The following is a 27,877-nucleotide window of genomic DNA, read 5'->3' on the forward strand; positions in this document are numbered from 1 at the left end:
ACAGGCTATTTTTTTTTTTTACAGATATACTTGAAAACGTTTATCCTGCCGAAGAAAGAATAGCTCGCAGACTATGGATAGCTGCATATTCAGTCACTGATTGCACTTATTAATGCTAGGTCCGTTTGAACAGCTTCATTATTATTAATTGAATCCGCTTTCCGAGGGGCTGTCACTCTGTACCGTCACTCTGTACCGTCGGCTCTGACTTCACCATCCCTTTAAGGAGATTTTTCAACAGTGCGAGTTGAGACTCGAGCCGTTGGAAGTTTTTGTTTTGGTTCCTGTGTTTGTTAGGGGTTTTTGTTAGTTATTCCCATTTGTTATTACTCTCGTTATTCTACTATACTACCTACACGGAAACTCGCATTATGGCTGAGATATCGAAAGGGGTTAATCCGGGGAAATTGGCTAGTAATGTTCAGAAAAGGATAAGCCGGGTTCAGGAGAAGGTAAGAGAATCAAAAATTTCTTAAACACTCCCTAATGTTCTTATATCTTTATTTTTAAGTAGGTAATTCAGGCGTTTACAAAGATCTAATATTTCACTATCTATTTCTACTGTCAGCTGGCAATAAGTCAAGAACAGACCGCTATGTGCTGGTCATTACTGTGGCTGGTAGTACATTTGCTATTTCAGGGACTTAAAGTCATCATATCCTGTTACTTTAGTTTGTGTGCTGTTGCATTATTGCTTACTTTTCAAACTTTATATATATATATATATATATATATATATATATATATATATATATATATATATATATATATATAAATAATTGTTCCCATTTTTGTCATTGCCTCGGAAAACATACAGTAGCAGTAAGTGAACAGTGAACTGCCATGCTTAGAGTCACACATAAACAGAAAAACGTCATTTATTTATTTATTTATTTATTTATTTATTTATTTATTTATTTATTTATCTATTTATCTATTTATGATGTTTGAAAGTCAAATATAAAAAAAAAAATAAAAACAAAACTTTTATTGAAATGTGATTTTAACAAAAAAAAAAAGATTTCTGATATATTTATTTGAATCTGATCTGAATATTTATTCAAGTTCACAAATAAATTGCAAGCTTGACATTAAGAAAATGTATTAACATATTATTTGCAGTGATTGGAAGAATATTTCTTTACTTTATTTAGTGTATTTCCTTCCATCAATCCCCACCGCAAAATTACATTTTTAAGTAGTTTTAAACCTGCTCCTCCACATGCTATTTTTCCAAGGATTTAAAACCTTATAATTTGCATTAAGGAACTACCATTCCCTATTACTTACATGATTTCTTTTTAAGTGTTTCACACCTGTTTCCTCTTGAAAGCCTGTTGTACTCTTAATGTTCAAAACATGCTTATTAATAAGACTTGGGTTAGCTCAAGCCTGATATTAGGCATTCATTTCACAGTGCCTCTGTTCCTTTTTTAGATACTCATCAGAGAGCAAATACCAGTTATAATACTGCCCCCCACTCCCAGTGAACAGACTTTATGTCAATCAAAGTTGTCCCTATATACACCCACACACCTGTCCTGTCTGAAAATTGCCTTGTGGCAGGACATGAATAGAGGCTATGAATAGCAGATAGGCATCCCTAACAGCTGTTTAAATGTGATCAGTTTTTTGGATCAAGTGAGGTTGGGTGTATTTTAAGATCTGCAGTTGACAGCTCCCACTAGTTAGGGCCTGTAACACATTAAAAGTATATGAATACACAAACTTTGTTCTTCTGTCAGTCTTCTATCTAACAAACTTGAGCCTTGTCAGTGTGATGGTGAAATGTGTGAACTGTGCAGGAAGAGTGGCATGTATGTATACAATCTTAATAAACATAAACAGACCTATGAAATAAAGCTAAAAAATTTGCAGAATCAACAATTACATTCTTAAAAAGGAGCTTACTAACACCAAAAGACCTGGAAGGACATATCATTTCTAAAGTCTTTTGTTTGTGCAGAAAAAGATGCATCACAGAATCTAGAAAGATCTTAAGATACAAACCACTCAAGAACAGGCCAAGTTAAAATGCTAGGACATAAAAGTCTTAAAAGCAAAAGTCTGCTCAGTTCTGATTCAAGATTAATTTAACAGTTTAGAGAAGGTAAGGAAGGGCTCATGTTCCAAAGAATACCACATGATCTGTCAAACATGGCAGAGGCTGTGTTATAGCATGGGCATGGATGGCTGACAATTTATCTGGGTTACTGGTATCTATTATTGTGACTGCAGATAGAAGAAACAGGATGAAATCTGAAGTGGATAGAGCATCACTTTCTGTTCAGACAGAGCAAAATGCTGCAAAATCTATAGCATGGTTTATAGCTTTCTAGGGGCAAAGAAAGGGAAAGTTCTTAAATGGCCAAATCAGTGACATGACCTTACCCCAGCCAACTTTGCTTTTATTTGTACTTACTTACTTACTTACTTACTTACTTACTTACTTACTTACTTACTTACTAAAAACAAAACAAAAGCCATGGTGAAGGCCTGGCAAAGCACCTCAATAGTCAGTGATTGTAGAGGACTGCAGAGGACTATATTAAAAAATCCTAATATTTATGATTTATGGTAGTTTAATTATTTCTTATTTACTTATTTCTAAGCCAGTGAAAATGGATGGACTATTTATATAATTCTAAAACAGTTAATTGTATATTTTTAAACACCTTTCTTTAAAGCTAGGCTACACTCCAATTACATCATGATTGCTTCATTTCAAATCCATATGGGTGTTATACCAAGGCCAAAATGACCAAACTGTATAGTTCCTGCAAAGTGATTGCTGGCTTTTCTTACATGTCTACTATGTGTTGCAGGGCTGTATTTTAATGGATAGCATTTTCTTGCCTTTCCCTGGGTGGAGTTTGCAGCTTTCACTTCCTAATTATTAATCCAACTGTGCTCATTGGCATATTCACAGCCTCACAGTCTTTCAACAATGTTTTTTTTTTAATCCAGAAAATGTAATAGCAACTTTAATGATGCACAGGTGGTAAAGTGATTGTGTCCTCATTAAGGCAATTTCTTTTATCAGTATAATGTGCCAGATTCCACATCACAGCAAGACATTTTAGTTTTTTTTTCATAAAAATATTTCCAATCAAAAATAATGTCACCTACAATAATTGTTTTTGAGTTCCAGAACAAAGGGAAATTTCACTTACCCATTTGTAATTCAGTAATATGATATAATTGAGTTTTCAGACCATCACTGCCCACCTCAACATTGTTTATCTGTAATAAATGGATATTTCTTTGCAACCCAAATCAGGATGGGTTCCCTCTGGAGTCTGGTTCTTCTCAAGGTTTTTCCTTATGTCATCTCAGGGAGTTTTTATTTTCCACAGTCGCCACCGGCTTGCTCATCAGGGACAAACTTACACTTATAAAGATCATCTTATTCATTTTTTACCACATTATCTGTGTAAAGCTGCTTTAGACAATGTTCATTGTTATAAGCTCTATACTAGGGGTCACCAACATGGACCGCATTTTCTAAAAATAGCTGTTTCCTACTTTGTTAAATCATTGTTGATAATTATTATTAGAAATCATTAACATGATCAGTGTCTTCACATAGATGAATATCATTAATTATCAATGATAACATATAATAAAATGTAAATTGAGAAAATGTGTTATTTCAGATCAAACTGAAAACTGTGTGAATCAAACTGGTAGCCCTTCACATTATTCAGTACCCAAGAAGTAGCTCTCAGTCTCAAAAAGGTTGGTGACCCCTGATCTATACAAATAAAAAATAAATTGAATTAAATTTTTGGAAGTGGAAAGATGCTGTGGTAATATGTGAATCTTCTTACCATAGCACCTGTCAAGGGGGGGGGAATATAATAGGCAAGTTAAAGTTGGTGTGTAGGAAGCAGGAAATAAGGCACCTGGATCTAAGCAACGTTGACTTGGGCCAGATAGTGATTGCTGGACAAATGGGTTTGAGCATCTTTAAAATGTCAAGAATTGTGTCGTGCTCTCTGTATGCAGTGGTTAGAGCCTACCAAATGTGGTGCAAGGAAAGACAACCTGTGAACCAGTTACAGGGTCATGGATGCCCAAATCTCACTTATGCTTCAAGGGAAGCAAATGTTAAATTGCACAGAAGAGCTTCTATAGAATAAATTAAAGGCATTTTTTTGTGTTAGCATAGCCCATCAACAAGGGATCACCACACAGAACTGTTTTTGTGGAGTGTTTGGTTTGTGAAAATCCCAGCAGATCAGCAGTCTCTGAACTACTGAAACCAGTTTTCTGAAATCAGCCAGCTGAGTACCAACACTCATTGAATAGTAAAAGTCACAAAAATCACTTTAAATTCATGTATATTACATTCTACTATGTTCAATATACGCGTACAGTGCATGTACAAATCCATGTGTAGTGATGTTAGGCAGAATAGAAAGATAGAGTGCTGCATTTGATAAAGTAAAATAAATTAAGTGCATTCAGAAAGTAATGATAGCACTTCACTTTTTCCACATTTTGTAATGTTACAGCCTTATTCCAAAATGGATTAAATTAATTATTTTCCTTAAAATTCTACAAACAATACCCCATAATGACAATGTGAAAGAAGTGTGTTTGAAATCTTTGCAAACTTATAAAAAAACAAAAACAAACAAAAAAAAAAAACACATACGAGTGAATGTATCACATACATAAATATTCGCAGACTTTGCTCAATACATTGTTGAAGCACCTTTGGCATCATTACAGCCTCATGTCTTTTTAAGTATGATGCTACAAGCTTGGTACAAATATTTTTGGGCAGTTTCTCCCATTTTTCTTTGCAGAACCTCTCAAGCTCCATCAGGTTGGATCAGTGCACAGCCATTTTCAGATCGCTCAAAAGATGTTCAATCAATTTAAGTCTGGGCCTTGGCTGGGCCACTGAAGGACATTCACAGAGTTGTCCTGTAGCCACTTCTTTGTAATCTTGGCTGTGTGTTTAGGGTCGTTGTCCTGTTGGAAGATGAACCGCCATCCGTGTCTGAGTTCCACCAGCGCTCTGGATTAGATTTTCATCAAAGATGACTCTGTACATTGCTGCATTCATCTTTCCCTCGATTCTGACTAGTCTCCCAGTTTCTGCCGCTGGAAAACATCCCCACAGCATGATGCTGCCACCACAATGCTTTACTGTAGGGATGTGATGAGCGGTGCCTGGTTTCCTCCAGAATGGACATTGACCTGGCATTCGGGCCAAAGAGTAAAAAAAAATTCTCATTGTCTGTGAGTCCTTCATGGCAAGATTCTATGGACTGTCTACATGAGACGGTATTTAATCCGATATGGTGTTTACACGTGCCGGTGCTTTCAATCGTAATGACTTTGTGACGTGCACATTAGCCTATGTCCTGTCCTGTCAACATGGAGTTCCATTGTTTCTTATTCGTGCTATTTTTATGTAAAGTGTTGCTCTTAATCAGGCAACAGTGTAAATTTGTAGGCATACTACTGCTGGAAGGTATGAGGAAAACTTTTTTTAAAGTTATCTCAAAGGAGCATCTCAATAAAACACCTCTTTCATACAAAAAGATGAAGGTCTATAGTAAGGACTGGTGGGAGAGAGTTGTATGATTGGAATTTAATGACCTGGAATGAAAACTAAACTTTCTCATGAGTTGCCAGTCATTCACAATTTTGTGTGGACTGGTAGAGGGATTAATGGTCCCAGAAGAAGAGACCATCAGAAATCCAATTGATTGTTTTATACAAACTCGGAAGCTGTGCAGAATATTGTGTTGTGGCAAATCAATTGTTCACAAGAGCACAGTAAAAATGTTTTTGTATATCTTCTGCAAGGGTATGGTGAATGGGCCGATACGAGATCTGATACGAATGGCAGTTGAATAGAAGCACCCGTAGTCAAACTCAAGTAATGGGACTTATCAAAGGCAGTAATCGGTTTAACGCGTTTACATGGCAGATTTTAAATTTTGTTCGGTTTATTAAAAGGTTTATCCCACCATCTCATTTTATTCCGATTGAGGTGTTTATATGGATCGTTTTAATTCAGATTGGACTTTTAAAATGATTACAATGCTTTATGTAAACGTATCTACTGTTAACTGTAGGACCTTATATAGACAGGTGTGTGCCTTTTTAAATCATGTCCAATTAACTAAATTTACCACAGGTGGACTCCAATCAAGTTGTAGAAACATCTCAAGGATGATCAGTAGAAACACGATGCACCTGAGCTCAATTTTGAGTGACATGGCAAAGGTTGTAAATACTTATGTACATGTGATTTATTTTGTTTTTGTATTTTTCTAACAAACTTCTTTTATGTTGTCATTATAAGTTTTGTTTGTGTAGAATTTGAGGAAAATGAAAAGGAAATGGGGAAATGATTTTAATCCATTTTGGAATTAGACTGTAACATAACAAAATGTGGAAAAAGTGTTAATAATTTCCAGATGCACTGTATCTATAGAAATAAAATATTAACTGCTGTTAAAGTTATTTTGTTAAGATGTTTATTTAATTCATTTTTATTTTGTCATTACTAAGACGCTTTTCTGTATTCCTCCTTGGTTTTCCTTTATTGTTTGTGTACATACACACTGTTTTCATCTATACTAGTCTACAATGGGTAAGGCAGGAGCTTGGAGGTTGGGTGTTTATCTAAACTTAGTTATAGTTATATAGTTATATATTTTGTACATTTCAGATCTATCACTGCTTACAAAACCAATAAAATAAAAGTTCTTGTTTTAAAAAAAGAGGCAGCAGCGGTACCTGAAGTAATAAGGTGGTGTACCAATATTTTTTGCAGAGCCAGGAAATAGAGCAACGCTCTCTGCTAAATTAAGAGGTATAGTAATACTTACTCTAAAAAGCAAGGGGCAGACACAGGTCAGCCAAGCTGGATTCTTCAGGTAACTGAACACTGGTTCAGGAAATCAGCATGCATATGGATGTATCTGGTGGACACTGACTGTTTAGAATTTTTTTTTTTAAGACAGGTGAAAGAACAGTGAAAATCAGGCGGACACAAGCAGCAAGTAATATCCTCCTGATGGTCTCATGATCATCCTTCCACAGAGGTCATAATAAATCCTAAATAAAGACTAAAGCAAAGGGGTTGCAAGCTTTCATATATATATATATATATATATATATATATATATATATATATATATATATATATATATATATATATATATATATACAGTACAGACCAAAAGTTTGGACACACCTTCTCATTCAAAGAATTTTCTTTATTTTCATGACTATGAAAATTGTAGAGTCACACTGAAGGCATCAAAACTATGATTTAACACGTGGAATTATATACATAACAAAAAAGTGTGAAACAACTGAAAATATGTCATATTCTAGGTTCTTCAAAGTAGCCACCTTTTGCTTTGATTACTGCTTTGCACACTCTTGGCATTCTCTTGATGAGCTTCAAGAGGTAGTCACCTGAAATGGTTTTCACTTCACAGGTGTCCCCTGTCAGGTTTAATAAATGTGATTTCTTGCCTTATAAATGGGGTTGGGACCATCAGTTGTGTTGTGCAGAAGTCAGGTGGATACACAGCTGATAGTCCTACTGAATAGACTGTTAGAATTTGTATTATGGCAAGAAAAAAGCAGCTAAGTACAGAAAAACGAGTGGCCATGTACTCCTTAATAAGCTTTATAAAATGTCAAAATTAAAGATAGTTAAACTTAATATGTGGCTTTTGCATTTTTTTAAATACACCTTTATACATAAATACCGTGAATTAGGGTTTTAAATATTTATATAGTTTTATATAGCAAAACATCTAATTAAATTTTTTTTTTTTTTTTATTTGATTAATCGATTAATTACACACACACACACACACACACACATACAAAATGCTGTCTTGGTGTTATTTTACAGAGTAAGGTGAAGGTGAGCTATTATCTCAAGTGGACATGAGGTGATTTAAAAAAAAGCAGAAAAATTATAATAGAGCAGTTATTTCATATTTGTAAATGGGAACACATTATTGTAATACATAATTTTATAGAAGTTTCTTGCAAGAATAGTAAAAGCAATGTGTGGATTGTACAGATTTTTCTTTGTCTGATTTCTAGATGATGCAGAAGCTGGGAAAGGCTGATGAAACAAAAGACATAGCATTTGAGGAGGGTGTGGTTAACTTCAACAAGCAAATGGTGAGACTAACATTTTTTTGGCTATAACATGAATTTTGTACATCTGAATTAGTTCAAGTTGAATACAATTATTCTAAAAGAAGTTCTTTTTTTGGTTGCAAAATAAAATAAAAAACTGTAAGCCTACTAGGAAAATTGCTTTAGTGTAAAATTTCTACATTACATGGTGTGAAAATCAGACATGTGATTACACTCAGATTGTACAAAGCTCTAGTTCTTAAAGTAGTTTAAATATTTTGGATGTGGCATATATTCTTACAGGCAGAGGGCATAAAATTGCAGAGAGACCTGAGAGCATATCTAGAGGCAGTCAAAAGTAAGTTGTGGGAACTGTGCTTGGTCTGTCTGTGCGTCGGTATTTTATGCAATGTTTCAGCTGTTTAAATTCACTCAAATAAACTCAGCTACTACCTGACCTGCAACTAACAATCTTACTTAAAATGTTTCTGTTTCTTTGTAATGATTACAATTGTAATTTAAGATAACATTTTGATAAGATTACTATTCTCTGTTTTGCTATTATCTGTTTAATTAACACTAATAACCTAGATGCCATAAGTAAATGTTTCAAGTAAAAAGACAATTCTACAGCATATACTGTTGCATCTGTTAACTACAGTTTACTGCCATATTTCATTCAGGCTATGCAAAATTGTAAAAATTATAGTAAATTGGTCCATAGTGCCCACTAACCTGGATTTTTCTGAAATATCTAGAATTTGCACCAGACCCACATCAGAGCAGAGTGTGTTTTCTCTTTAGTGTGTGTGAGCTTGCATTTCAGGCCAAAATAATTTTTCTGATTTATATTTTTACTTCTATATTTGTATTAAGGACACAGAAATTAGATACTTATGCTTAGTCTAAGCATGTCCAATAAGTAGAAGTTTCATTTGTAGCACACCATGTTTAATGGTTTATTGTTATTTAAAAGGTTGATCTCTGCACTGTATTGTGTGTGCAGGAAAGACCTATTCACATTTTAGAAGCCCTTTTCCAATTAAACAAAGACAGAGATAAATATATACATTTATATAAATCAAATATGTGCTGCTTGCTGCACTCTTTACATAACAGAACATTTTGTGCAATTATACACAATATTAGATGGGTGGATTCAGTACCAGGGATACAAAAGTGGAGCTATAATGTCACTGTGGCTGTCTAGTGTACTTTTAATTTTTTCTTTTTATCAATATGTTTTATGCACATTATATATATATATATATATTTAAAAAATATACATGACCATGGTTGATGAAGTAAGACTTTCTAATGCTTTTCTTTTAAACACACACCTGACTCTTATAGGGTCACTCAAACCACATTCAGAGATTGCAGCAACAAAGGACCAACTAATTAACTATGTCTTTGCCCTGACTAGAAAATATGTGCTTGGAAATAGCACCGAACAGAAAAGCTATATGGTGCCAGACTAATAGATAAAGATAATTGTATGAAAGCAGAAAAAATCAGTTGTATTTCATAGTTCCATTTATAATCTTTCAGTTGAAACTTTTGAAATGTTCAGTGAAAATGTTCAGTGAAATGTCACCCGGGGTCAAATATTCAAATATTAGCAAACTAAATCTTTTTTAGAACATTGCTTTGTGCTTTCATATAGAGAACTCCTCTAAAAGATTTTACTTGTACTATAAATGCATTACTAATGCAGTAGTTTGCCAGCTTAGTTTTATTTAGAAGCTACTAGTTAGCAAACCCACATTAATGGGTAATCAATGTCAAACATTAGTAGGAAATGACAATCTTTTACCATCTTTGTATAGTGTATCATTGCTGCTCTCTTCCAAGATCTCATACAGCAAGGAAATGTCTCTCTGTTTCTTCTCAGCAATGCATGAGTCCTCAAAGCAACTACAAAGCTGCCTAGAAGACATCTATGAGCCAGACTGGGTTGGGAAGGAGGAAATGGACGTCATCACTGAGGTGTGTAAATGTGATTATCAAGCTTTTATAAAAGAGTTGTTTATGTGGACTATATTTGAGGTAAATGGTAAAATGCTAAGCGATGTATTTAAATAATAAATATATAAAAATAAGTCGTTCCTGCATAGCATTTTAGTAGAAGTCGAAAGAACTATTAATGTTAAGTTTCAGCTTTGCCATAAAGTCTTTCTTTGTCTTGATTGTACTCCCACCTTGAAGGAGATAATAGAGAATGAGATGGATAATAATTATTAGGTAAATTCCTTAATCTGTAGGGAGTTTTATTGTAGTGTAGCCACTGTTTTAGCATTAGCGCTAACCCCCTAGCTCTAGCAAAAATACATAGCCAAGAGTATATGGGCCTTCCCTTGTTTGAATTGGAGTGTATGTTCTGATTCCTTTTCTTTCGCAGGAGACAGATGTTCTGTGGGGAGATTTCCATCAGAAGCTTGTGGACAGTGCACTCATCTCAATGGATGCCTACATGGCTAAGTTTCCTGAAATTAAGGTTGATTTTGGCACTATTTATTAGAATGCGATTGCTCTATAAAATAGCAGTACAATATGAAATGAGAGGATAAAACTACAAAAAGTGTCATTTTAAAAATGATACAAGACAAGATTAATATAATGTGTAGCAGCTTTTAACCAACTAAATGTTGGTGCATTAATGTACCAAACCCTTACTCTTAGCCAAAGCACTCATTGTCCATTTATCATTCAGAGTTTGTATAAAGAAGGGAGACAAGTTACCAGGCCTATATATTAAAAAATAGAACTAACCATTGAAGCTTAGTCTTGTAATAATCTTTCGCTTTCTGTACTCTTTGCTTTTGTGATCCACTTTAATGTTTATAATCTAAAGATATTCTGATGAATTTGCCAAGTAGGCTGGATGGCGTTTGCCCTAAATTTAAAACATTTATGTAAATGGACTAACCATTAGAGACTTCTAATTTCTAGATTACATTTTATTCTAATTTCTTGTTAGATATATTGTTGGGGTCATAAATTTACATAAGAATCTGCAAAATGTCAATAATTTAAAAGATATATACAGTGGAACCCGGTTATGTTGATGTCCTAAGGGGTCGCCAAAAAGCATTGAGGTAACCGATGATCGAGATAAACGAAAATCAAAATGGCGGCAGTATATTAACGTGCTTGAAATTTCTTTATGTACATGATGTGCGTTAATAAATGAGAATGTGCATGCACGTGTTTTTGGAGGGTTTTTTTACACAACAGCGTTGCCGTGATTTGTTTGATGAAGGCATGCTATAAAAATACATACAGTACATGTTTATCTGTCAGGAATCCACCTGTCACGCCCCCTTCAGCCCCCTTCAGCGTGTCAGGTGCTTTCTCGGCCGCTTTCTCTGAAGCTCTGCTTCAATCGCGCACATATGGTGCTCGTTTATCATTATCACCAGCTCCTATTTAATCTTCCACACTCTCACTGTCCGTTATTGTTGATATATGTTGGTTCACGGCGGTCGTTGTTATCGCGCATGCGTATCCCGGTACGTGCCTTCCCACCGGCACTCTCTCAACGGCTGCGCTTTGGGAAGAAAAGGAATCCCCGTCGCTTCCTCCGCGCCGCGCTTCCTCGATAACGCACCGTTGATGTTATTATTGGACTGCCGTTTGCCGGATTATCCCGATCTACGCGGGTATTATGTGTTGGCGCTGCCTTTGTTAAATAAAGTTTATGTTTGCCGTTACACCGGCTTACGCCTCTGCACCACGCCTAACACCAGTATACAATACAACACCTGTAGCAGCTGTAAGACTTGATTTTTCCGCCACTTCCGCGAGTTCTTCTGCGGCTGCACCGAGATAACCGACGTTAAATGGCAAATTTTTTCCCCCTTGTGCTCGAGATATTAGGGTTCGCCGACATAAAAAATGCTTAGAAAAAGCGAGAATTTGGCGGTTCCACTTCAAAAACGTCGACTTAATAGGGTTGTCGAGTTAACCGAGGTCGAGATAACCGGGTTCCACTGTATTACTTTTTGTTCTTTTACTTAGTACTGCCCTAAATAAGTTTCACATAGCAGATGTTAACACATAGTCAACTAGACACAATAATAGCTAATATTATAAAAATGAGTCAGTTTAAAATTTTGGACATGCTTGATACTGTGCATATAGCAAATAGTAAGTTGTAGCTCCCTTATTAAGAAGTTAGATTTTAGATCAGAATGCTGTGAGTTCTAATCTTAGCACCACCGAGCTGCCACTGCTGGGCCCTTGACCAAGGTCTTTGATTATGTATAAAAGTTTATATACTTAAAATTTACATGTAGAATTAAGTGTATGTTAATTTTTCAACTGGTTAATTTGTGTAAATTCAGTTCTTATCCATATGTCAGCAGTATTTCTTTGCTGTCATAATTTTTCCATGTTTGCCATCTAGTCTTTCCTAGTAGCTACTGGGTCTTTAGATATTTAAAATATGATGAGTTCTTTGTATCTTCTGTGTATTAGGTATAATATAACATTATACTGTAACTATTAAATCTAAAATGTTATATGTATATATTTTATTGTAAATAATAACAAACATTTGATTGTCTATTCCTTTTGAATGTCCCCTGTCTTTACATTCAAGATTAAAGGGTTGTCAGTCAATTTTATGAACATAACAACTTTTGTCGCCACAGGCACGCATTGCTAAACGTGACAGGAAGCTGGTGGATTTTGATAGTGCCCGACATCATTTTGCTTCTATACAGAAAAGTAAGAAGAAGGATGAAGCCAAACTTGCCAAGGTACCTTAGCATACCATTTGTGGGGCTGGAGTGCATATCTAGTATAAAAATCAAATGTATCCAATAAATCTAATTAATCTTGTAATGTTACATTCACACATATCGATTTTATCGCTGCAAGTAACCTATTACTGTACTATAAAGTCCTACTTCTATTTTCATTGGTTGATGCAACTGTGTGTGCATGTGCACATGTGTATATGACATCTATAAACAGGTTATATTAATTTGCGGTTAATTCTTAAAATGTGTGTTAACAAAATTGCTTGTCTTGCTTGCAGTCTGTCTTTTTTGAACCTTTGAATGTCCAGCCCTTGGCCAAGATAGAGAAACTGCTCCAGGATGGGCTCAGAGAATATTTTGAGCGCATCAGATTGCTCAGACTAACCTTGCCAGATGCCAGGTGACAGACCTAGCACCTCACTAACTACAGATTAATAGCTCAACTTCTGCTTGCCTGATTCACAGTTTTGGCCAAGCATCTGCATCAGTGTGTTAGAAATTTACTGCAGGATGCCTTACTTATGCAAATGGGGTTTTGATTTGGCTGTAACTGGAGTAATATGCTTGTGTGTTTACTGTCAGGCAGAGGAAGAGTTGGGAAAAGCCCAAAAGGTTTTTGAAGAAATCAGTTGTGACCTTCAAGAGGAGCTCCCGTCTTTGTGGAACAGGTGTCACCAAATTTCTTATTTTCCCATTCTGCTTCTTTTTTAAATACTATTTTCTAATAATGCATTTTTGGATCATTGTTCTGCATCCTGTGACAGTTTGTTTTTGCCATATGTAAGGGCATATGTACATTTTCATTCAGAAATCACATACAATTATAAAAGAGTCACACCTGACTGCATATTCAGAAAGATTTACTTTCCATGGTGCTTATCAAGGGTTTCAAAGCAACATTGCTTAATTTAAGCTCTAAAGTATAAACAAAACAATTTATATACATCAGATCACAACAGAAACAGATAAAAATTCATTCAAAATATGTTTTTGCCAAATCACAATGTTAATTTATTAGACATTAAACTTTCTCTACTGTGATAAAACTCCAGCATTGAACAGTTACATAAAAGCACAAAGGAAGATCAGGGTTTTGCCTTCTGTGTTTCATGTTTGCTTTACATAAAGATTTATGTACAAAAACAACAATTATAGTATTGTGCATAAGTGTAAATATAAAGTGTAAGGCTTTATCCTGACTGCTTTTTATATTAGCCAGTTTACAATTTTTTCACAAATGTAAGTACAGCCCTCACATTTCAGCAGCTATTTTAGTAAATCTTCTTAATGGACAATACTATAGACAGTAAACAATATAACTTGGATATATTTAAGTCAATGTGCAGCTTGTACAGCAGTATAGATTTACTGTCCTCTAAAAATAACTCAACATTCAGCCAGTACTGTTAAAATAGCTGGCATGAAAAGTGAGTACACTCTAAGTGAACATGTCGAAACGGTGTTCAAAGTGTCATTATATTGTTTGAGCACCATTGTAGCACTGCCATGATTCTCCTGGGCATGGAATTCACCAGAGCTGCACAGTTTGTTGCTGGGATCCTCTTCCATTTCTCCATAGTAACATCACAGAGCTCCTGGATGTTCGACACACATCACTTCTCCACCACCAACACCAAGGCAGTTGCCATCTTGGCGTTGTGTTTGGGGTCATTTTATGTTGGAAAACTGCCGCTCAGCTCAGTTTCTAAAGGGTGGCCATTCTGAATGTTCTGCTTCAGAATGTCACAGTACATGTTGGAATCCATGTTTCAATGAACCGCAGCTCCCCTGTACCAGCTGCACTCATACAGCCCCAGACAATGATGCTACCACCACCATGCTTTACTGTAGGCAAGTCAAATCTCTTCTTACTCCTCACCAGGGTGTCATCACACATGCTGGACACCATTTGATCCAAGTCCTGGTCCTGTCAATGCAGACAATAACATTAACATGTTGACATGTTATCATGACAGCTCTTATCACTTTGCTGCCAGTTATTTAGACAATAATGGCTGTATTTTAAGTTATTTTCAGATGGCAGTAAATCTATACTGCTATACAAGCTGCACATTGACTATTTCAAAGTTTCACTTTTCCAAACAAAATTAAATGTATCATTCCTCCAGCTTTTCTGATTTACTCCTACCTCTGATTTAATCCCACCTATGTGCATGCATGATGCCTTGTGATTGACTGCTTCACATTTTGCATTTTGTTTTTCCTTTGCTCAATGTTCTCAGGATGCGTTCTGGATCCACTGAAACCCTGAACAGGATAGGACATAGTAGTTACTAAAAAGAATGAACGAATTAATTAATTCATTAACTAATTATTTTGTAATATAAAATAACTACATATAAAAAAATAACACAAATTAAAACATTTCTCAGTCAATTAAAAAATTTATACATTTTCATGAAACATGCCAAATGATAAGAAAATGGAAAGAGTATATTGTACAGTACATGTGCAGCAATGTTCTATTTAATTTTCCTTTAGTACTTATTTACACCATTATTTTAATGATTTGTATTTAAAATGACTTACCTTTAAAGTGACGCGTTAATGCAAATTAATTTATCGCACTAAATCTATTAACATGGGATTAATGCAGTGCACATTTTTTGTTTGTCTATTTTTATAAAAAATATAAGTAAACAAATATAAAAGTGGGACACACATTTATTCACAATGTCCTTTCTGTACTCATATTTATAAAAAAAATATAAACTCCACAAAAGAAAATGTTAATCACTAAACATTTGTTTCACTGATGCGTCAAGTCTTAAATCGGCACCAAAATCCTACAATTAAAACCGTTCGTGTGGAAACATAGCAAAAGTTTTGTTTGGTGTCCTGATGACTTAATAATTTAAAATTTAATTTATATTTACTTTAAAACATTTACAAGAACATTTTGTCTTCATGCTCTATGTTGAGTATGGTTTCACTAATAATAAACATACATTTCTTAAAGCTTCCATGTTTGTCCGTGCCCGTGTTGATTAGAAAACTTTTAGAAACTTAAAAAGTGTTAATATAAGGTACATTTGAAACAGATAAAAATGTGCGATTAAGTTGCGATTAATCACGAGTTAACTCATGACAATCACAATCACAAAATTTGTGATTAAATATTTTAATCGATTGGCACTCCTAATTTAAATAATCGAGAAGCAGTGGCTTTTGTTTTTCTTTTGTTTTCCTATGACTCATAATACATTTCTCTTTTCATTCCTCAGTCGTGTGGGTATCTATGTGACCACCTTTCAGAGTTTAGCTGGGATGGGGGAGAAGTTCCACAAAGAGATGTGCAAAGTAAGAACTCCTCTAACAATCAACGTGTTTATATTAACACGTTTTAAATAAAAATGGACAAATAAATAAATAGGTGCATCTAGGGGATTAAGGGAAGTAGCTTTTTGCCATTTCTTAGAATAAATCTTTTTTTTTTTCTTTCAGCTGAACCACAATCTGTGTGACATTATCACCAAACTTGTGGAAGAACGACAGACTATGTGAGTGTTTTATTTTGCTGTGACCTAATAGATCTAGTGTGTCCATTCTGACTGTAAACCCAAGTACTTTGTTAATACTAAAACAACAAATTCCCCACAGAAATGCTACTGTGAAAGCTACTGAGAAGAGGTAATTAAACTGTGGCTGTGTGTGTCTGAGTGTGTGTGTGTATGTGTGTGTGTGTGTGTGTGTGTGTGTGTGTATTGATTAGACAGACATATATAGACATAAGGTAGCATTAACACATTTACTGAAAGCCTACTTTACATCTGTCACTACTGTCATCTGTCAAAATATTTATAGCTTCATTGATTCTTTTTACCTTCCTGCAGTGAGGTAGCAGCCAACCACAATGTCACAGCAGAGTCTGAGTCTGACGAAAATAAACCAGCATCTAAGGTACTGTCCTCTATCTTTCTATCTTTCTATCTACCTATCTGTCTGTCTATCTATCTATCTATCTATCTATCTATCTATCTATCTATCTATCTATCTATCTATCTATCTATCTATCTATCTATCTATCTATCTATCTATATTGTTTATATACTAGGCAGAGCTGACAGCATGTATGGGGATGTATGTGGGATATACGTATATCTTTCTTTTTTTTTTTTCTATCTCTCTCTCTTTCTCTCTGTATCCCCGTATCCCACCACAATGCTCCACTCCAACACCATACAAATCATTAGCAACCTTCCATAAAAAAACGTTAAACAAATGTTATAATAATAATTGCAAAATTGCCTAAATTCAAGTATTGTAACATATACTGTATCTTAAACTTCAGCAGAAAACTGTTAAATAATTTAAATAGTCAGCGGCAGAGCGTTCTCTGTGTGTTTAGATAAAATGTTTCAAATATCTTATTTCTGCAAAAATGTGCTACACTAATGCAAATGTTATTTAATTGTGTAAAAAAATATATTCATTTTGAAAACCTTTATAGTTTTACAAATACACATTTTTGCATTTCACTAATCTGTGTGCAATTTCCTTAATATTCAATCAAGTGGATTAATGATACTATTTATTATATCACAACATTATATTTTCCCCTTATTGTGCAGCGCTACTGGAGTCTATACCTAATCTCTTCGAACACCATTTTAATTGGTTTACTCTGGCTACACACTCAAATGTATTATAGGTACGGGTGTAAACAATGCAATGAACTGAACTGTTTAATTGCCTATTTTGATTGGTGGGGCATTTGTAGTAATGTCCATTAGGGGTGTGTAGCATGTCGCGAATGTCAGCTGGTGAATCCACTTGCCACCCAAAAAGTGCCACCAGCTGACATTCATATAAAGATTTTAACAAAATGTAAACTATTTGGTTAATCTGTCATACATTTTCACATTTAAGGTGCCATCTAAGGCCTGTAGAGTCTTAATGTACCTAATTTTAAGACATGCTAATGGCTATATGATTTGTATTATGACCTGATACATCAAACCATAAAGAGGGTGTGCATTCTTTTTCACACGATTATACATTTGAGACATATAAATGGCGGCTAAAACATATAAATAATTGCAGTAATTATCTAATGGAAGGCGAGTTATCTAACCCTAACTAATGCAGTAAGTAGCTTCTTCTTTTTTAAACACCCTTGCTGAAAGCAAAGTTTTACTCCTACATTAATCAATGGGGAGTAAATACAATTAGTTACAAACTATGAATACCTTGGAATAATGCTGGACCAACTTAGGTGGGATGCACGGACTGATTATATAACCAAAAAGCTTAATCAGAGAATGTATTCCTTAAAGAAAGTACTTTCTTTTAATGTACAAAGCAGAATGCTTTTGATGTTTAAGAGGGCTTTTATTGAAAGCATTTTGACATTTTGTGTGATTGGCTAGTATGAAAATGCTTACAAGCCTCAGATGAGGTCACTGGTGATGGTGATAACAATTGCAAGTAAATTGTTAAGGATAAAGTTACAAAGCATTGAGAGTATATAGAAATAAAAAGTGTTGTAAATTAAAAAAGTAAAAGTAATCATGAATAATAAGAGGCATTCTTTATCTTACAGTTTTAAATTGTTACAGTCTGGCCAATGATATTGTGTTCCGTGATACTCGAAATTAAAAGGTCAAAATGATCTTTTATAACCCAAGCAAATAAATTCTCATATTCTTCTTACTCTAGTTTAACTATCAGTTAATGGTTATTTTTTATAAAATGTATCAAGTTTTAAATTATATTCTTATTTATTCATTTATTTATTTGTACACATGCTAATTGTGAACTGTTAAATGTCTGTGCCGCAAATTGCTGCAAATCCCTATATGGATAAATAAACAGAACTAAACAAGGAGACATCCTGTGGTTGTAGAAAAGATGTAATTCTGTTTCAGAAGATTCATATTACTGGCCTGCATCACGCAAAGACAACAGTGAAAAAAAATGCTGCTAAAACTACTAAAATTGGGTTAAGAACGGTCTGTAAGGATGGTCAGATCCTTTTATGAGCCCAGACCCTGAGAACTGTCATGCAACTTCATAAGGCTTACATGTCAATGCATTATTTAAACCTGGAAGCGTAGTGGTGAACCATGATCTTTGAGGAAATTTGGTCGGAAAAAGTTTTGAATGATCGTGATTTTAGATCACTTAAATGTTTGGTGAGTTGAACTATAAAAAATATACTGAATAGCCATGATTTTCCATCAATGGATTTTTTCTTGTCTGATGACTTCTTCTTCTTCTTCTTTCGGCTGCTCCCATTAGGGGTCGCCACAGCGGATCATCCGTCTCCATATCACCCTGTCTTCTAGATCTGCCTCTTTCACACCAACTACCTGCATGTCTTCCATCACCACATCCATAAACCTCCTCCATGGTCTTCCTCTTTTCCTCCTTCCTGGTGGCTCCATCCTCAGCATTCTTCTACCAATATAACATAATATGTCCCTCCTCTGCACATGTCCAAACCATCTCAATTTCGCCTCCGTCACCTTGTCACCAAAACGTCCTACATGGGCTGTCCCTCTAATAAACTCATTCCTAATCTTGTCCATCCTCGTCACTCCCAATGAAAACCTTAACAACTTCAGCTCTGCTACCTCCAGCTCCTGTCTTTTACTCAATGCCACTGTCTCTAATCCATACAACATCGCAGGTCTCACCACAGTCCTATACACTTTCCCTTTCATTCTTGCAGATACCCTACTATCACAAATCACTCCTGTCACTCTTCTCCACCCACTCCATCCCGCCTGCACTCTTTTCTTTACTTCCCCAACACACTCTCCATTACTTTGCACTGTTGACCCCAGGTACCTGAAATCCTCCACCTTCTCCACCTCTTCCCCCTGCAAACGCACCACTCCACTGCCCTCTCTCTCATTCACACACATGTACTCTGTCTTACTCCTACTGACTTTCATTCCCCTTCTCTCCACCTCCACTTCTCCAGGCTCTTCTCAACCTGCTCACTACTCATACCACAAATAACAATATCATCCGCAAACATAATAGTCCAGGGAGAGTCCTGTCTGACCTCATCTGTCAACCTGTCCATCACCACTGCATACAGGAAAGGGCTCAGGGCCGATCCTTGATGCAGTCCAACCTTCACCTTGAACCACTCTGTCGTTCCTACTGCACACTTTACTGCTGTCACACTGTCCTCATACATGTCCTGCACCACCCTCACATACGTCTCTCATACCTGACTTCCTCATACAACACCACAACTCCTCTATTGGCACTCTGTCGTACGCTTTCTCTAAATCCAAAAATACGCAATGCAATTCCTTCTGTCCTTCTCTATACTTCTCCATAAACATTCTCAAAGCAAATAAGGCATCTGTGGTGCTCTTCCTTGGCATAAATCCATACTGTTGCTCACAGATTGTCATCTCTTCTCTCAGCCTGGCTTCCACTACTCTTTCCCATAACTTCATGGTGTGACTGATCAACTTAATTCCCTGTAGTTACTGCAGGTCTGCACATCTCCCTTATGCTTAAAGATCGGTACCAGCACACTCCTTCTCCATTCCTCAGGCATCCTCTCACCTTCCAGAATCTTGTTAAACAATCTGGTTAAAAACTCCACTGCTATCTCTCCTAAACATCTCCATGCTTCTACCGGTATGTCATCTGGTCCAACCGACTTTCCAATCTTCATCCTCTTAATTGCTGCTCCCACTTCCTCCTTACTAATCCTATCCACTTCCTGCTTCACCAACTCCACATCATCCGAACTTCTCTCTCTTTGATTTTCCTCATTCATCAGCTGCTCAAAATACTCCTCCACCTTCTCAACACACTCTCCTCACTAGTCAACACATTTCCTCTCCATCCTTTATTGCTCTAACTTGCAGTACATCCTTCCCAGCTCGGTCCCTCTGCCTGGCCAATCGGTACAAATCCTTTTCTCCTTCCTTAGCCTCCAACCTCTTATACAGCTCCTCATATGCCTTTTCCTTGGCTTTCGCCACATCTCTCTTTACCTGCTGCTGCATCTCCTTGTATTCCTGCCTACTTTTCTCATCACTCTGTTGATCCCACTTCTGTTTTGCCGACCTCTTTCCCCTTATGCTTTCCTGCACTTCCTTATTCCACCACCACGTCTCTTTGTCTACCTTCCAGATGTCACACCAAGTACTTTTCTAGCTGCCTCCCTCATCACTCTTGCAGTTGTTACCCAATCATCCAGCACCTCTTAACCACCACCGAGCCCCTGTCTGACCTCTTCCCTGAACCTCACACTACAGTCTCCTCCTTCAGTTTCCATTATCTTATTCTTCTTTCAGTCCTCACTCTCCTTCTCTTCTTCTTCGCCTCCAAAACCATCCTACGCCTGCCAACACCTTACAGTCTCTAATCTCCTTCAGGTTGCATCTCCTACATAGAACATAGTCCACCTGTGTGCACCTTCCTCCACTCTTATACGTCACCCTATGATCCTCCTTCTTCTTAAAATACGTATTCACCACTGCCATTTCCATCCTTTTAGCAAAATCTACCACCCTCTGCCCTTCCACATCCCTCTCCTTAAAACATACCTACCTATCACCTCCTCATCACCTCTGTTCCCTTCACCTACATGTCCATTTAAATCTGCCCCAATCACCAATTGCTCATTCCTAGGTACACCATCCACCACTTCATCTAATTCACTCCAGAATCTTTCCTTCTCCTCCATCTCACAGCCCACTTGTGGAGCATAGGCACTGATGACATTTATCATCACCCCTTTAACTTACAGCTTCACGTTTATCACCCTATCAGAAACTCTCTTCACCTCCACTACACTCTTACTGTACTCTTCCTTTAGGATATCACCCCTACACCGTTTCTCTTTCCATCCACACCATGATAGAGCAGTTTAAACCCACCTCCAATGTTACTGGCCTTACTCCCTTTCCACTTGGTCTGCTGAACACACAACATATCTACTTTTCTCCTCTCCATCATATCAGCTACCTCTCTCCCTTTACCAGTCATAGTACCAACATTTAAAGTACCAACCCGAACCTCCACTCTCCTACACTTCTCATTTTCCTGCCATCTCTGTGGACGTCTTCATCCTCTCCTTCTCCTCCTTCGGCTAACAGTAGCCCAATTTCCACCGGTACCCTGTTGGCCAACGATACCTGTGGCGGTCGTTGGTAACCCGGGCCTTGACCGATCCAGTATGAAATTCTTATATGTGATCCACATATTTGATTTGGTACATGTTTTACGCTGGATGCCCTTCCTAACGCAACCCTCCCCATTTTTCCGGGCTTGGGACCGGCACTAAGAGTGCACTGGCTTGTGCCTCCCTAATGGCTCCCTAATTGCCTGATGACAATGATAGGATTTTGGTAAAATTGTTAAAGGAGCGTAAGACATAATTTTCACACATGGATTGGCCACCACAGATTTTATACCTTAACCCCATTATTAATCTTTGGGTTGTGCTGGAGGATAACACATTAGTCAATGGTCCAGCTCTACTATTAATTCAAGCTCTTGGCAAGAAATTCATACAATTCAGGACGGAAAAAATGTGCTATTGCAAAAGCTTATCGAAAAAATGGCACCACAAATGCATGCCATAATTGAGCAAAATGCAGGAAATTGCAATATGTAATAAGTGAGTACAAAATAATTGAAACAGCTGTATGTTGTTTAACTATGCAGAGGCACATGTCTTATTCATCATGTTCATGTTTTTGTTTGCTTGACAGGATCATAGAAATTTGTGTATCTTGTATTAGAGCATTACAGTGGCCAGGGTCTTACAGAGGTTTTCCAAGACTGGTTTTTACTTGGCTCACAAGGGTCGATCAAAAAAGTTAAATCCTCGTGCTGTGCGTCAGGTGCAGAAGCTGTCTTAAAAAAATCAGAATGAATTGTGGAAACGGAATGGTGCTTCCAGCATTGCTTTAGAGGTTGCAAAAGCGGAAAGTCCGCTTGTCAGTGCTTAGACCATACGCCAAATAGTGCATCAAGTCAGTTTGCATAGCCATCATCCCAGAAGGAGGTCTGTTCTGAAGCTGTCTCACAAGAAATTCTGCAAACAGTTTGCTGAAGACAACCTAAAGACAACCTGTCTAAGAGTACGAATTACTGGAACTATGTCCTGTTGTCTGAAGAGACTAAGATAAACAACGCCCTGTTCAGGAGGACCAAGAAAATTGTGTTTTTTGCTACAGCCAAGCATGGTTTTGGTAGCATCATATTCTGGGGCTGCATGCTGCTGGTCTTGGGGAGCTGCGGTTAATTGAGAGAAACATGGATTCCAACATGTACTCTGACATTTTAAAGCAGAACTGCAGTTTTCCAACATGAAAATTACCTTAAACACACCGACAAGATGACAACTGCCTTGCTGAAGTTGAAGGAGATGGTGATGGAGTGGCCAAGTATGTCTCCAGACTTACACTCTATTGAGCACCTGAGGGACATCCTCAGCATCCAGCAGCTCTGTGATCTCATTATGGAGTAGTGGAAGAGGATCCCAACAACAACCTGTTCAGCTCTGCTGAATTCCATGCCCAGAAGGATTAAGGCAGTGCTAAATAACAATGGTGCTCATACAAAATATTGACACTTTGGACACAGTTTTGACATGTTCACTTAAGGTGTACTGACGTTTGTTGCCAGTTATTTAGACAATAAAGGCTGTATATTGAGTAATTTTTAGAGGACAGTAAATCTGTACTGCTATACAATTTGCACATTGACTACTCTAAAGTATATTTAAGTTTTATTATTATAGTATTGTCTCTTGAGAAGATATACTAAAATGGTTTCTGAAATGTGAGGGGTGTACTCACTTTTGTGATATACTGTAGTTCATTTTGCAGTATTGACCAAGCTTATGTGCATGGTTATGTGAATACCAGAATACATAAGATAAGAATATAATAAAATGTACTGTGACTGTATTTTGTCTTAAAGAAACAACTCCCGTTCCCTGCTAAGTATTTTTATTTTTTTGCATTACGCGAAACATATGACTGCGTGGTAGTGTGACCAAACACTCATCATCTGCTCATCACATTAATGAGGCTGGCTGTGTGTGCTGTAATACTAAGCAAAAAAAAAGTATGTTTTCTTGTACTCCCAGCCATGAATAGCTGTGACATCATTGGGATGTGAACTTGAGATCTCTGGATGATAGGGTGAACATTATTTTTGTGCATATCTTTGGTCTGTCTTGATTATTGCAGTGATATTACAAGAAGCAAATTGACTTAAAAAATGTGTTAATTAAAGAAATGTATAATTCAAAAAAATCATTAATGAGATTGATGCCTAATTATATTGATTTCCTAATGAGACTGATTAATTACATTTACCACAGCAACATTTCTGTTGTGTACCTTGTATTTCTCGTGCTTTTAGTATAAATATTTTCCACTTGTTACAGTTGTTAACTTTGAATCTTCAATCAAATTTTATATAATCAACATACTACTTATTATATGTAATTGTATTCAATCAGTTATGTAATGGATAAATAGAATCTCATCCAATAGGTAGTACAATTGTCAAATATGTAAAAAAAAAAAATTGTCAAAGAAATGTCAAAAATCAAGATTACATGCTATTTCTATTCTCAGACACATGTTGACACATCAGTGACGAATGGCACATCTAATATTGAGCTTCCCTCAGGGGTTCTATACAAGGTAAGCCGCTAAATTCTCCAGTGAGGATTCAAGGTAAAGAATAAAAGATTTTTATTTGTGTGTATTTGCATAATGACAGGTGAAAGCAATACATGACTATGCAGCCACAGACAATGACGAGTTGGATCTCAAAGCTGGGGACATTGTGCTTGTTCTGCCCTTTGTTAGTCCTGATGAGCAGGTCAGTAATAGTAAATACATTTCTTAATTTTTTTTTAATACTACTGTACTTTTACACGTATAACACAAAATATTGTCAATGTAATTGCCAAATATTAATTTCACGTTTGTGCTGTTTATGGATGTGCAGGATGAAGGATGGATGCTAGGAGTGAAAGAGTCATACTGGCTTCAAAATAAGGACCTTACTGCTAAAGGTGTTTTCCCTGAAAATTTCACCCAGAGGTTGTAAACAGGATGTCTATATTTAAGCCTTTTTTTGTTTTAACCAGTATATTTTTTCATTTGCTTACTTTGTGTTTTATTCCTTCTGGTTTGTATAAATTAATTCAGCTCTTATGTCCTGCTTTGTAATATATCATGGCTAGGGGTAGAGTGCATCCCATTTTGCAGTAATCTCTGCATGCAGCATTAATACAACCCACATGTAAAAAGATAAAATCCTTTGTATGTAATTGGCTATATCGTTAACATAAATACATCCAGAAAGCAGTGAAGAAATATGAGTTATTAGTGAAATTAATACTTGGAATTTGTTACTGGTTGACTGGATTTTTTTCATAACTTCTCCTCTTACCTTACTTATATTTAAGGGTTCTTTTTCACTCCTTGGAACCACCTGGAGGTTCCACATGGACATTTCTCTTGTGCACATATACACACTTGCTGGAACTGAACCACAAAGTCACGTGGTGGCTGTATAAAATGCCACTGTCAGTGGCTGTATGTCAATTTTATTCTTGTTTTAAACAGAGGCCAGATCTTTTTGTGTTTTGGAGGTAGCTACATGACAGCTTGTGACTGTCAGCATAAGTCACTTTTTGTGGTTAATCGTAGAGTTTGATGTTTTACACTATATACACAGCTTCTGATTGGAGTGATTACAAGCTATCATGCAGAATTCAGGCATGTGCAGCCAAAATTTAAGCCCTCTGGTGCCATTGGATGAACACCAGCTATGTGTCTGTTTTTGTATTTACAGTTATTGACCTCTCCTATCGAAATCTCACTCAATTTGGCACATAGGTCAAGCTGAATAAAGGCTGTGCATCACATTGGGTTATGGGTGTCACAAAGTGTGGCTGGCATAGTATGAAGTGGATGGACACATGCAATCAACCCTGAAAAATCTAGCTTACCTGCTCAGTGTGCTGGCAGCTATCTTCTGGAGGGAAGAATTCAATTCAATTCATTTTTATTTGTATAGCACTTTTAACAATGAACATTGTCTCAAAGCAGCTTTACACAGATAAGAATGCAGGGTTCACAATAAGGAACCAGAACAACTAAATGGATCAGCCATTTAGCATCCTCAAATTGCCACAAGCTGGCATGGTGGCTAGACACATGGAAAAGCTCAGCTGGCCTGAGCCAGGATATATATTTATGCTGTCATAGTCAGCCTCACAAACTCATGTCAAACTTCCTATCACAAACTGTCCAACTGACACCAGTGGTGGTGAAAAGGATCTGGGGAATCTGGTCAGGCACAAATGACAGAAAACACTTGATAATTGTTAGGAAAGGCTGAGAACCTGCACCCATTTAGTGTGCACCCTTTGGTACTATTTGAACTGCTGGGCTGCATTTTTTGAAACAGTTAAGATTTTTGTTGAAAGCTCATCATCATGGACTTCAAAAAGGTTTGGCATTACTGTACAGTGCATTAATTAATTGCAAACACCATTCTGGTTAGTTCTAGGATTAATTGGTTCCTTGTTGTAGTATAGGGATCAAAAACTTTTAACACTTCCCTGGTGGTCACACAAATCCAGACACCACACAAACCAGTAGTCTGGGCCAGATAGCCAAGTATTTAACATGCTATATTGTAAGATTTACATAATAGAGGACATGCTACATTAAACCATCATCATGTGTCAGTGTGTTAACATATGTGTGCATAAAAAAACATCACCTACTGTCAGTTATCCGTTGTTTAGACACCCATGGTTATATCTGTTACTAAAGTTTTTAAGTTTGGTTTAGTTATTTTATTGTATTTTATTTTAAATATCAATAATGCAAACATTGTGACAATAATTATCAAAATGTGTGTAACAAAACCAAAGCAATTATAAAGAATTAAAAAGGATTGCTTTAAATATTTGTAACAGTATTCATAAATGTTGTGTATGTTCATTTTATCACCTTGTTCAATGCACAATAAGCAATCTTCTTTTTTTTAAATGTAATTTGATCATTTCAAATGTCTCCTCTTGATAGTTAACTGGTTTCATTTACATTTATTTTTCATACTAAGAAATAATTTTCATTAATAAAACTGATATTAATTGATTAGCTACTGATGTTCTTTGAAAAAAGAGGTTGTTTAACTTTACCCTAATGTTGACCCTAAATTGAGCTTTTAATGCATTTCATGAATCTCAGTAACAACAACCAGAAATTAATTAGATAAATGTATACATTTTTTCTTTTACTTTTTGTATTTCAGACTTTATATTTTACAAACCCTGAAGAGAAAATCTCTTTTAGTAACTAGATAAACCATTATTTGAATATTATGTATTACAGCTTGTATATTAATATTACTTTTCAACTTTTTGGGGATGACAATTGGAATCACTGTCACACTACAGTTTCTGACAACAAAACCTACAAAACTTACATAATAGATTTAAATGTTTATATATTGAACCTGTATAAACAGGCATATTTAACAAACATTGGTGTAACATAGTTAACAGCAAATTTTAGTTAGAAATAATTAAATGAAGTGATTATATTAAGTGTATGATAATATTACAATACATATCATCATCCAAAGATTTCTTTCTAGTGTAATGGCATATTTACTTGAAGTTTATGAATAAAGTTTTGGAGTGGTTTTATAAATCCAGTAAGTACGCTTTTATTAAGTCCTTATATAATGTAATTATGGGACATTCAGTTTTACTTTAAGTAATTTGTGTGTGTGTGTGTGTGTGTGTGTGTGTGTGTGTGTGTGTGTGTGTGGAGGGGGTTCAATTTTGTTTTGTTATTTTACCTATTAAAAATCAGTGGTGGGCCGTGCATTTGATTCCTGGGCCTTCAGTGGGGACTTACCCAACTTAATCCACCTCTTAATACCACCACTATTACATTGCAATTATAGAAACCATTAATACTATA

The 27,877-nt window shown here is 36.1% G+C and overlaps 1 protein-coding gene across 2 annotated transcripts; it reads left to right on the forward strand.

Moving 5' to 3' along the window:
• On the forward strand, positions 1-27,585 carry bin1b (bridging integrator 1b). 2 transcript variants are annotated; one of them, XM_046856081.1, is made up of 14 exons: positions 1-452; positions 8,098-8,178; positions 8,440-8,494; positions 10,031-10,125; positions 10,538-10,633; positions 12,792-12,899; positions 13,485-13,570; positions 16,148-16,223; positions 16,368-16,423; positions 16,524-16,553; positions 16,757-16,823; positions 24,497-24,565; positions 24,645-24,746; positions 24,876-27,584. In XM_046856081.1, the coding sequence occupies exons 1-14, from the start codon at positions 372-374 to the stop codon at positions 24,975-24,977; spliced, it is 1,104 nt and encodes a 367-aa protein (XP_046712037.1). In that variant the 5' UTR covers positions 1-371; the 3' UTR covers positions 24,978-27,584. The 2 variants fall into 2 exon arrangements, with proteins under 2 accessions (XP_046712037.1, XP_046712045.1); XM_046856089.1 differs by lacking the exons at positions 1-452; positions 8,440-8,494 and having other exon boundaries at positions 24,876-27,585.
• The last annotated feature ends 292 nt before the right edge of the window (positions 27,586-27,877 follow it).

This window comes from Silurus meridionalis, chromosome 1 (genome assembly GCF_014805685.1).
Source record: "Silurus meridionalis isolate SWU-2019-XX chromosome 1, ASM1480568v1, whole genome shotgun sequence".
Taxonomy (NCBI): domain Eukaryota; kingdom Metazoa; phylum Chordata; class Actinopteri; order Siluriformes; family Siluridae; genus Silurus; species Silurus meridionalis.